Raw genomic sequence first — 10,788 nt, forward strand, 5'->3', positions numbered from 1 at the left:
CGACATAGGTGTCGGCGCAGGCTGCTCCTTCGCAATAACGGCGTCGTAGTGCGCCTATGCCCGCTCCATGGCGAAGCCGGCATGCACAAGCGCGGGCTCCGGTGCGGTGTCATTGGAGACGTCGAGCGAGCTGGCCGGCATGAGGCCTCGATCCGCCTGGCACGACGGCTCTGCCAGGCGGCCGCAAGGGCGGACAGCTCGTGCTTCATCTCCGTCGATAGGCTTTTTCACAGAGCATTGCTTCTGCGGTCATGGCGGATGTGGTGCAAGGGAGGAGGATGTGGAGCGGCTTATGTTGTGGCGTGGAGTAGGCCGGGTGTTGCCGCTTTTAAATAGGGGATTCCGATGTGGCCAGGCGTCTGGTTGCGTCAATGCACATCGCAACCGTGGGTTTCTCGGCCGGCGAGCCTGCTTAATGGCGGCTTACGAATGGACGGGACATTGAACTGGCGTTGTAGATATTCATCACGTCCCGTCCAGTAACGCGTCTCCGACATTGAACAGGCGAGGACACCGAGGACGCGTCGTGGGCGGCACCCTCGGCCAGCGCGCCGCTTCAATGTCGGCGTCAGTGAGAGGTCGCTTCCGCTCTACAGCCGGCTTCAATGGGGAGCGGCCGCTCTACGACGACATGAGAGCGGGCAGCTGTCACCGGGCGGGAACTCGTGCGAGTGAGTGAGGAGGGTGGTGGGTGGGTCGGGGTGGTCAGAAGCGGGGTGATGTTCGGACACTCGCAAAGCCCTCATATAGGGGTGGAATTCGAGCCGAGTCGAGCCAGCTCGACTCGACTCGCTAAAACTCGTTTCATTAACGAGCTAGCTCGACTCGACTCGTTACTATAACGAGCTCAAATCCAAGATTGGCTCGACTCGTATAACTCGCGAGCTGGCTCGTTTAGCTTGTTAAGCTCGTTAAAGATATGAACATAAAAACGTAAAGAATACGACAAAAAGATTAACCGGGAATTTAACATGGACATATATGGTCATGTACGTGTGAGCCTCCTAGGTGACTAGGCCTTGAGCGGTTGGGCCTTGTGCTTGAACGCAAGGTGTTTAGTGGCTGTTTTTACTACCCATCAAGAAACACTGATTCTTTTACCGAGCCTAGCGAGTTATACGAGTACTTGTGAGATCGGCTCGTTTAACTCGTCCTGCAAACGATCTTAAACTAAAGCTCGGCTCGACTCGTTATTGTTCGAGTTCGAGTCAATTCGAGCCGAGTCACGAGCTACTCGTTTAGCTCGCGAGCTTCGAGCTTTTTTTCCAGCCCTACCCTCATACATTTGTCTCCGATTTTCGGGAGAAAGTGCGTCCAAACCGGCTTGTGGACCAATCGCTTTGGATGGCATAACACGTCCGGGTCGTGAGGATGGTTTGAGGGTTGGATTGAAGATGCCATAAGGGGACGCGGAAATAATAACTCGCAAACGTGTTCTGCATTGAGAAACCATTAGCACAGTCAGCATGCAATCAGAGAGCCTGCGGTGCTTCCTCCTACTTGCCACAACGGCAGTACGGCTATATAAGAAGCACCACCCATGTATACCCACGGCAAGCAGCTAGCTACGAGCGATCCGCACTAACGTTGTACAGTAAGAACTACTAGTACAGGTGAAGCCATCAGAGCAACACGGGGAGATCGATGACAATGAGGCCGCTCGTCCTTCTTGCCCTGGCCGCCGTGCTCGCAGCCGGTATCGGCAGCGCTGAGGGAGCTGGCGAGTGCGCGAGGGCCATCGCCAGGGTCCCGCAACTGGCTCGGTGCGCCCCGGCGGGGCGCAACCCGCAGTCCGCGCCGACGGCCATCTGCTGCGTGGCGGTGCGCAAGGTCAGCATGGCGAGCCCCGATTGCGTGTGCGCCGTCTTCCTGAACGACGCCTTCAAACTGTTGGGAGTGAAGCCTGAGGTCGCACTCACGATCCCCAAGCGCTGTGGCATAGCCGACTGCGGAGGTACGTGCGCACATACATACGTAGGCGTATGCTAGTAGAGTAGTACTAGTATACTCCTACTTCTCAACGAGATATAATAATGCCTAGCTTTTCTTTCTTGGAGCTGAATATTGTTCTGAAATTGTTGGCAATATATTGCTCAATCCAGCTTATTTGATTTCGCAGATAACACGTTTCCTTGATGGCCTACCTATCAAAATTGCACGACGTACGTGCGTGGAAGGCTTTGTGTGAGAATAAAAAACGAGTCATGCGCATGAATGGAATTGGCGGCGGATGTTAGTCGTTGGCCTGCTCTGTTCCATCCTTATTCAAACTTGTAACAATGGATATCTTTTATATATTGCATCTTTCCAGTTTAGAACTTTAGAAGGTTCACGTGTATCTCTAGGTTGACGATTTAAGAGCACCTACACGTCTAGATAGCAAATCCAGTCTCTCAAACGCCCGCGCACGCCCAGGTGCGGTCGGCACGACTCATTTATTGGCTTTCACACCCGTATCCCTTATATTCGAATTCTCAAAACCATGCTACCCATACAACACTGCGTAAAACACGATCAACGCGCAGCTCATCGGATCAACATTGCATCGGCGGGCAAAAGGAGCATAGTTCATCGGAGTTCAACGGTAAATCCATACTAAACAACTTAAAACATAGTTAAAATTTAAACAGAACAAGGAAGGGTGGAGGAGATCACCATTTCCTCACCGGCCCCTTCCCCTTCTGGTCGTCGGCACGGTTGTGCCCCTCCTCTGACAACTCCAAGGCGAGTCGGAGCATCTTGGCATTCTTGCGGCGGAGGACCGACACGAGGGGCGCAACCTCGGGATCGACCGGCGCGCTCACGCGCGAATGGCACGCGGACATCGCCTCCCCCCTCTCCCTCGCCCGCTACTGCTCGCGCTGGGTTGCACGTGCCTCGGACTTGGGCATCCTCCTGTGCGTCGGCCCTAGCGCGGGCACGAGGACCCAGCGTTGGCCGGGTACCACTTTCGTACTAGTGGGTTGTGGAGGTGGGCGGCATACCTGAAGGAGCAGAGTAGAGCTGTGCGCCGGGCGGGAAGGGCCAGCGACGTCGCCGGCGCTGCGTTGACGGGCGACGGGCACTGAGGAAGACGATCCACTATTCTCGAGGCCGCCTTGCTCGAGCATCGACCTCCTCAAGGCGATGCGAGGGCCACCTCCTCCACATCGATGTTCGAGCCATCGGATTCTGCACCGGAGCCACCCCTGCTTTCGTCGCCGGCCATCGTATCGAAGGGGAGGGGATCGGAAGTGAACTGGACTCATTTTTCAGAAAAAGAGGTCCAGGGTTCTTTTTTAAAAATAGAGAAAATACCACGGTTTTACAAATACTACAATATTAAAACCATAGTTCTTAGTAGCGGCCAAACACTTCACAGTAAATTAAACTGTGGTAATCTCAAATACCGTAGTATTTTCAAAATACTTAGATAAAACTGAGCTATCAAGTAGGGCCACCTTCACCCCCCTAAGTGCAATTGTTAAGTGGTCGATTTTATCCAACATCGAAAAGATTATTAAGATAAACATACAAAGATGATGTCAAATCCTATTGGCATTCAACACCTAAACATACCAGGTCCCTCATTATCGCTGAGGACTACGATTTTTACTCAGAAATATAGACAACAAGCATCGAAGGGGTAATCGTAGTAATAATGGATGATAGATCAATGTAACACACACCGAAATCCACCTAGGGTTTGGTATTATAAAGGGGTGAATAGGGGGCCAATGATGATGATAGTGGTTGATGTTGAAGTCCTCTTGATCGGGTTGATGGCGTAGCGGATCCTTTTTATCTTTTCCCCCTCCGGAGCCCTTCCACATGCTAGGTTTTTTGGTTTTGGTGGAGTTTCTGATCTCTTTGTTTCTCTGTTGTGTGATATGAAGCCAACGGGGTAAAGTAGTCGATTAGGGGTGACTCATTTGGCGTCAGCAGGAAAAATCCTTGAGATTTATTTTCAGGGATTTCGAAGCAACACAAAGGCAGTGGAACGAAGTCCCGTGGGGCCCACGCGACCACGCCCTGGCCATAACGCCTGGCCGCATGGGGCCCACAGGTCTGCCCATGAGAGGCCAGGTGCCTCCGAAAGCATCCAGACTCAAAACATTTTTGTGGATTTTTTTTGTTTTTTTTTTGGTTTCTTAAAAACCTTTTCCTAAAAAATTGACAACAACATAAAACAACAACTTGCCCTGGGTACTGAATTAACTAGATTGATACCCCGCGCGTTGCTGCGGGACATGTAGTAGGATTCTAAATATAAAATTACATAGTTTCAACAACCATTAAAAGTTTTTTTTACAAATGAAAAGCTTTGGGTTGTTTTCAAAGAAATTGGCATACAGTTAAGTACACACCTAATATGACATAGGCTTTGCAATTAGTAGTTTGAAGTTTAGTCATGTTGGCATATAGCATTGAACATCAGTTCCTATGTACACGGATACAAAAGATGATTTGATAAACATGAGTGTCTATCAGAGGCACATCTTGCAGAGGTGATTTAATTTTGCAACATGTGAAGTTACCATCCAATAAATAGTGAAAATTGCAGATACAACAAGCAAATAAATTAGTTTCTAGCACTGAGCCAACTGCTTAATATTGGTTCAAAAAGTATTATTGCAAGCTGGCACAACATAAACCAAATGAAGCTACTAATTCTATGCTTGTGACTGAGTAGAAAAATATACTATTATACGACCATATTCTCTTGACATCTATTGCTAAAAGTACTTCACAATCATCACTCCACCAGCGACGACAATGTATATAGATTTATTTCAATCTATCCTTCATGATGAATGACAAAAATTTAAATCGAGTCAACACCTTAGGGAAAATATATAAATAAAATCCCAAGGCCATACCTTAGTTAAATCGACCTCTGCTCCAACTATAATAGGCAAGCAACTATGCTAGTTGATACATGGATATCCACTTTGATTGAATGCTTGAGAAAGTTGAAAGTGTAAATTTGATTGAGATATGAAGAGACATGATCAAAGATGATATAACTGAGAAAAACTGTTGGTGGTGGCACGAAGAAGATATTGTTGGTATGGACTGCAAAGACATGCACGTAGACGGCTTTCGGCGGAACCTTGATCGGGTTGCCTGCATGTGTGAGTGGTAAATAGGAGTAGTAGGAAGGTGCCACCGATGACCCCTACAACACGGAGTTAAAAATGCATCAAATGTCAAGGAAACCACCAATTTCTCGATTCTTGAGTTAGACCGTGTATACAACATCACTATATGGGCTAATTTTTTTAAAATAATACATTTTTTTATTAATTTTCATAAATATTACGCTGGATATTTTTTTTTCAAAAATAATACACCATCGGCCCGCTGCAGGCCGACTAGGCCTAGTCGGCCCACAGCAGGCCGATTGGATTCCAGTCAGCCTATAGCTGGCCGACTGGCCCCTGTCGGCCCACTGTGGGCTGATTGGGTCCTGTCGGCCCACTGTGGGCTGACTGGAGCTAATTGGCCCGCTGTGGGCTAATTGTTTTTGCAAAAAAATAGGCATAAAAAATATATGTTTAAAAAAATGTTAATCATATAATTAAAAAATGTTAAACGTCTATAAAAAATGTTCCTCATGTATAAAACAAATGTACAATATATATGCAAAAATGTTGACATAAAAAGTATGTTTTAAAAAGTGTTAATCATGTATTTAAAAATTGTTAAATATGTGTATAAAAAATGTTCCTGTTTATACAAAAAATATAGAATGTGTATGAAAAAAAGTTGACACCAAAAAATTATGTTGGTCAGTTGGTGACAAAAAATAAATCAAGGTTGTGAAAAAAATATGATTGGTTGCTCTTTTTGTATGGAACTGGAACATTTTTTTCAAACATATTTTTTTGGTGTCAACTTTTTTTCATACACATTCTATATTTTTTTTATAGATAAGGAACATTTTTTATACACACATTTAACAATTTTTAATCCTGTATTTGAAAAAATGTCAACTTTTCAAACATATTTTCGAAACATAATTTTTTGGTATCAACTTTTTTTCATACACATTCTATATTTTTTGTATAAATAAGGAACATTTTTTATACACACATTTAACAATTTTTAAATACATGCTTAACACTTTCCAAACATATTTTTTATGTCAACATTTTTGCATATATATTGTACATTTTTTTTATATATCAGGAACATTTTTTATACATGTTTAACATTTTTTAATTACATGATTAACATTTTTTTAAACATATATTTTTATGCCAATTAGCGCCAGTCGGCCCACAGTGGGCCGACAGGACGCAATCAGCCCACAGTGGGCCGACAGGGTCCAGTCGGCCAGCTGTAGGCCGACTGGAATCCAATCGGCCTACTGTGGGCCGACTAGGCCCAGTCGGCCTGCAGCGGGCCGACGGTGTATTATTTTTGAATTTTTTTATCCGGCGTAATATTTATGAAAATTAATAAAAAAAATGTATTATTTAAAAAAATTAGGTCTATATGGATGAAGTTACAGGCTGGTTGAACTTATACAAATATATCATTTGCAAGGAAACATGTAAGAACTTACAAATTCTGTTTTTGCACTATGAGAACATGTCGTTCCCTATAATTTTTTCAGATAAAACATTTGCTTGTTGAAAAGGCGATGTGCTGACAAAATTAGAATAAATGTCCACTACACAAACTCTTAATTAAAAATCCAAGTATCAGATCACTGCAAGACTATAAGGCAGGTCACGATTCAGTTACCTGTTTTTTGTTCCAGTTTTGCAAGATGCTCTGGAGAGCGGCGTTTTGGAGCTCGAGCTCAGCTGCTCCCATTATCTCGCCCGTCTATTCCAGTCTTGGGATTCATAAAAAGCCAGCTGGCGCGGTGGTTGCGAGCAGCGATAAAAGGGAGATACGATGGAATACGGTAGCGAACAGTGGATACGAGCGCGTGGAGGCCTGACGGCAGGCGCCTCGCCTCTGTCAGGACCGTGGCCCAGAATGGTGTCTATCCGACCGGGCCGTGGCCCAGAACGTTTGCTTTACGCCAGGGCCATGGATCAGATATTGGGTGTCGCTGTAATGAGCCGCCTGCCGGTCGGCAAGTCGGCCCCAACGTGCACGTGCGTCCGAAAAAAAAAACAAATCACCTAGTTCTCCTTCCAGTTGCATCGTTCCTCTTCTGGAGACCGCGGCTGGCGGCCGTCCTCTACGAGCTGCGTTAGGCGGAAAAAAGGGTGGACAGCCGAGTTCAGGCTGGGTGAGTTCGTGGGCACGCCGGTGCTTCGCCGCCGGCCTGCGTGCTGATGGACACGGAGGGCATGGAGTTTCTTCTTGATGCTGTCGACAGGTTAGTCAATCTGCTACTCCCCCCGAACCACCGCATTGGATTTGTGCTTTGCGTGAGTTGCGTAGATAAGTTTGAATGGGGATTAGCCCTAGTGCAAAATAGGAACTGATGCCGGCGATTCGCTTCCAATTTCCTAGGTTCCCCGTTCGGGAAGAATTTGCTGATAACTAAGAACAGCCAGATCCGGCCCCCCTTCTATACATGCTACAGAATGGGCGGATGGTGATGGTGCGCAGAACAGTGGGTCTGGGGTGGCTCAGGTGCGTGGGGGAGATGCCTCGACCGAAGCGCATGACGATGCACCGCCGCGCCGACCTGCATCTCCGACGAGGTCTGCTCAGTCAACCGACCTGGTAAATCCAGAGGCACCCGGCTGGACTAAAAGGTTAGCAATGAATTCCATGCCAGTACATCTCTTTGCACATTACCTATTTGTCGTGCTGAAAAAAAAGAGGGAATGCTGCGGAATGCTGGCCATATGGTATATTGCCAGGTTGTGGATAGTGGGGGAACTGCAGTAGCTGAAAAAACTGCTATCAATTTCTGTTGCTTGCTTGTTTCTCAGGGGCGGGGGGGATCAAAAATATCATATGTACATGAAGTTTTTTCATCATCCTGAACTCCCATGCAATCATGAAAAAAACGAAGTCGAAAAGAGCTCGTATTGACAAACATTTTTTACTGCTTAGGTCAGACCTCTGGTGTGCTCAAACAGATCACCATGACACAGAATTGACATAGTGACAAACTGTCGAAGCTTTTTTGTACGCACAAACATATGCAATTAAGTTGGAGGAGGTATGCCTGGTCATACTGGATGTGATTCTGTAGATGGAGCGGATGACGAGGGGAGGAAAGAACGTGTGCGCAGCTTAGCTGCAGCTGCGCTTGCTGTAGTTGAGCAAGCTATAGACAATCCAGAACTTTTTGAAGGTACTCAAGTTGTACCCGACGATGCTTAAAATGTTGGTAGTTCTGAATTCACTAACAATCAAATAATGCTGGCTACAGGGATATTTGACCAGGCCCGAGCGGTGCTGTCGGACCTAGGAGTTGATGGATATGCTGAAGGTAACTGAACTTTAACCCAGCCCTCTAATGTTCACATGTGTTTTGGCACATTATGGTTGGGAGCACTGCAAAGCTCTCATTACTGCGGTGGTGTTTCAATGAATAGCAAATGGAGCTGAATTAGGTGGTGACAGCAACAACATAAACCACCCCAATGACGACGGTGGCATCAACTGGGAAGAGCTGGAGAGGGAGAGCCAGGAATTAGCTTGTGTGAGAGCAGTGAGTCTTTCCCTCTGCCAATTTTATTCATGACTCATTGTTCTTACAAATGTTCTTTGAATTCTCTGCACCACTATCCATTAATTTACTTTGGTCTTGATGAAGATCAGAATTGGTTCATGGCCATAAGGGATGTCATGCCAACCTAACTATCGAGTAACACGCAAGTAAGATATGTGCACGTGCTATATATTTGAGGAGTTCGGCTTCGGCCAGGTCCTATATGAGGCAGGGGCTTACCATGTTGCAGAGATCAATAAGAAAACAAGTTTTGCAATGCGACGCACAACCAGGCAGAGAAGAGGGAGAGGCAGAGCATAGCGATTTATGAGGTAAAAATTTGACTGCCAATGTGGACAGTTTGCTCATATGAAATTGCTATGATGCCATGCCTCAAAGGTAACTTCATTTAGGGTTGCTGTTATCATTGGCAGTATGTCTGAAGTTCGTCTGTGAAGGTCATGGAAGATTTCTTCGTGAGCATTTCCAACACGAGCAGACCAAGGACCGCAGCAGCAATCAGTAACCCATCAGCAGTACACTCTTTAGCCTTCACACGCATCCTCCGGAACTTGTAAGATTGGGAGATGACAATGTTGCTTATGAGAAATAGATGGGCATGTTCAAAGAAAACAGATTTGCTAAGATTTTTTCTTACGGCTAAGTTATTTAGTTAATTTTATTGTAGCAACATTGTATTATTGTAGCAATTCAGTATCATTTTTTTTAGAACGATATCATATTTGTTGAGAACACGTGAGAACAAAGTAAAAAAATGTGTAGAACTGAATATCACGCATGAGACATCAATTGTAGAATGGTGTGCCTGGTCTCTCTCCATGCCGAGCTATGAACATCACCAGCTCTTAGCGCAGAAAGGGCATGGAATGAGAGTGAAGATCAGCGTTCCCTGGTTGGAGTGATATATTTTTTGTGAACGTGCCATGTAGATAGTTGATTGTTTTGTGAGAGCAATGCTTTGCTTTTTACTGCCTCCGAAAAGTCTTGATTGATCGTGGGTAGATATTAGTTTGTACTGCCTTGGAAAAGTTAATAATCGTTGGTATATTTGAGTTGACAGATGTGGGATTTTAATGCATGTCTGGCAGCTCAACGGTAGCACTGGACCAGGTAAAGGATATCAGTCCAGGATGCCCAGGGACGTCATGGGCCGACCGGGGAAACAGTGGCTTTCCTATTTAATACGCAGAGCAGACGTGGGCCATGCAGACAGTCAAAAATAATCAGTAAATATGAAATACAGGCCCTATACATTGGCTGGTCCGAATCTTGAAAGCATTGTTCGGTCCAGATATCAAGAGCATATGTGCTCGGGAGCCAAAGTGGATATCCGGATGCTCTGCAGCTTCACACTAAAGTTAAGAGTAAATGTCGTAGGAGTTGCTCGACAACATGAACCCGCCATAATTGGCAGCACCTTCCCGCTACAGCACTTGTAACATGAACATGCCTGCGTCAAGATAAACCCGCTGTTTGCAGCATCCAACGACGCCGGCAGCTGTCCACTGCTATGCAGCCATCCACTCTGAATACTCAATGACAAATGGCACGTGAACCACACCGACACATCACTGAACGACCTAGAGTCGCAAGCGTAGCCGTGAGGGGCGTATAAGTGAACGGGTCCATGCCATCAAGCCACGTGACACCGAGTAGCCGGGGCCTTTAGGTAGGTGGCCTTGTCATGCCCGTCGGACTGCGAGGACAGGGTTCCATCCGAGCCCACAGCCGCCTGTTTTCTTGATGCGATTGGATGGACTGTTGGAGTCTCGTGTCACGGGTATCACCTAAACTCCCTCCTTGTCGATGCTCGCGAGCTTGTGCGTCGTCCTCGACGTGCCCGGCGACGGCGGCGAGACCCGAAGACCCGAAGACTGAGGACACGGGTCGCGCGCTGCTCGCAGAGGTTGCACCACCGTGAGCATAGCGCAGTTGTGCGTATGGCCGACTTAAGCGGAAGCAAGTTTGGAATCGGCGTTGTAGTGCGCCGGGGAGGTCCGAGATGCAATCTGCCCACCCGCCGCACGCAATGGCTTCCTCTCTATCCTCCTCCTCGCTCGCGGCGAGGTGGCGGCAGTGGTGTATAGGAGGAGAATCGCTTTCGGTGTGCGTTGTTGGAGTTGTGCGGCCGAATTTGCCGACGCAGACAGCTG

General features: G+C 46.8%; 2 protein-coding genes across 5 annotated transcripts; both read left to right on the forward strand.

Annotated features, from left to right (window-relative positions):
• The first annotated feature begins 1,571 nt into the window (after positions 1-1,571).
• Positions 1,572-2,310, forward strand: LOC119368230 (putative lipid-transfer protein DIR1). Its single transcript, XM_037633544.1, has 2 exons — positions 1,572-1,954; positions 2,120-2,310. Exons 1-2 carry the CDS (start codon positions 1,645-1,647, stop codon positions 2,134-2,136), a joined length of 327 nt encoding a protein of 108 aa, XP_037489441.1. The 5' UTR covers positions 1,572-1,644; the 3' UTR covers positions 2,137-2,310.
• A 4,842-nt stretch (positions 2,311-7,152) lies between these two features.
• Positions 7,153-9,391, forward strand: LOC119368231. Of its 4 annotated transcripts, none has more exons than XM_037633548.1 (7): positions 7,153-7,321; positions 7,459-7,706; positions 8,011-8,254; positions 8,333-8,392; positions 8,499-8,614; positions 8,720-8,946; positions 9,049-9,391. In XM_037633548.1, the coding sequence occupies exons 3-6, from the start codon at positions 8,122-8,124 to the stop codon at positions 8,741-8,743; spliced, it is 333 nt and encodes a 110-aa protein (XP_037489445.1). In that variant the 5' UTR covers positions 7,153-7,321; positions 7,459-7,706; positions 8,011-8,121; the 3' UTR covers positions 8,744-8,946; positions 9,049-9,391. The 4 variants fall into 4 exon arrangements, with proteins under 4 accessions (XP_037489445.1, XP_037489444.1, XP_037489442.1 ...); XM_037633547.1 differs by having other exon boundaries at positions 8,725-8,946; positions 9,028-9,391; XM_037633545.1 differs by having other exon boundaries at positions 8,725-8,946.
• Positions 9,392-10,788: the final 1,397 nt, after the last annotated feature.

This window comes from Triticum dicoccoides, chromosome 2B (genome assembly GCF_002162155.2).
Source record: "Triticum dicoccoides isolate Atlit2015 ecotype Zavitan chromosome 2B, WEW_v2.0, whole genome shotgun sequence".
NCBI classification, from domain to species: Eukaryota; Viridiplantae; Streptophyta; class Magnoliopsida; order Poales; family Poaceae; genus Triticum; species Triticum dicoccoides.

Coding starts and splice junctions, on each gene's coding strand:
- LOC119368230 (XM_037633544.1), top strand. CDS start 1,645: ATGACAATGAGGCCGCTCGTCCTTCTTGCCCTGGCCGCCGTGCTCGCA.
- LOC119368231 (XM_037633547.1), top strand. CDS start 8,122: ATGCCTGGTCATACTGGATGTGATTCTGTAGATGGAGCGGATGACGAG. Junction 8,393..8,498: donor AGTTGATGGATATGCTGAAG/GTAACTGAACTT, acceptor TTCAATGAATAG/CAAATGGAGCTGAATTAGGT. Junction 8,615..8,724: donor AATTAGCTTGTGTGAGAGCA/GTGAGTCTTTCC, acceptor GATGAAGATCAG/AATTGGTTCATGGCCATAAG.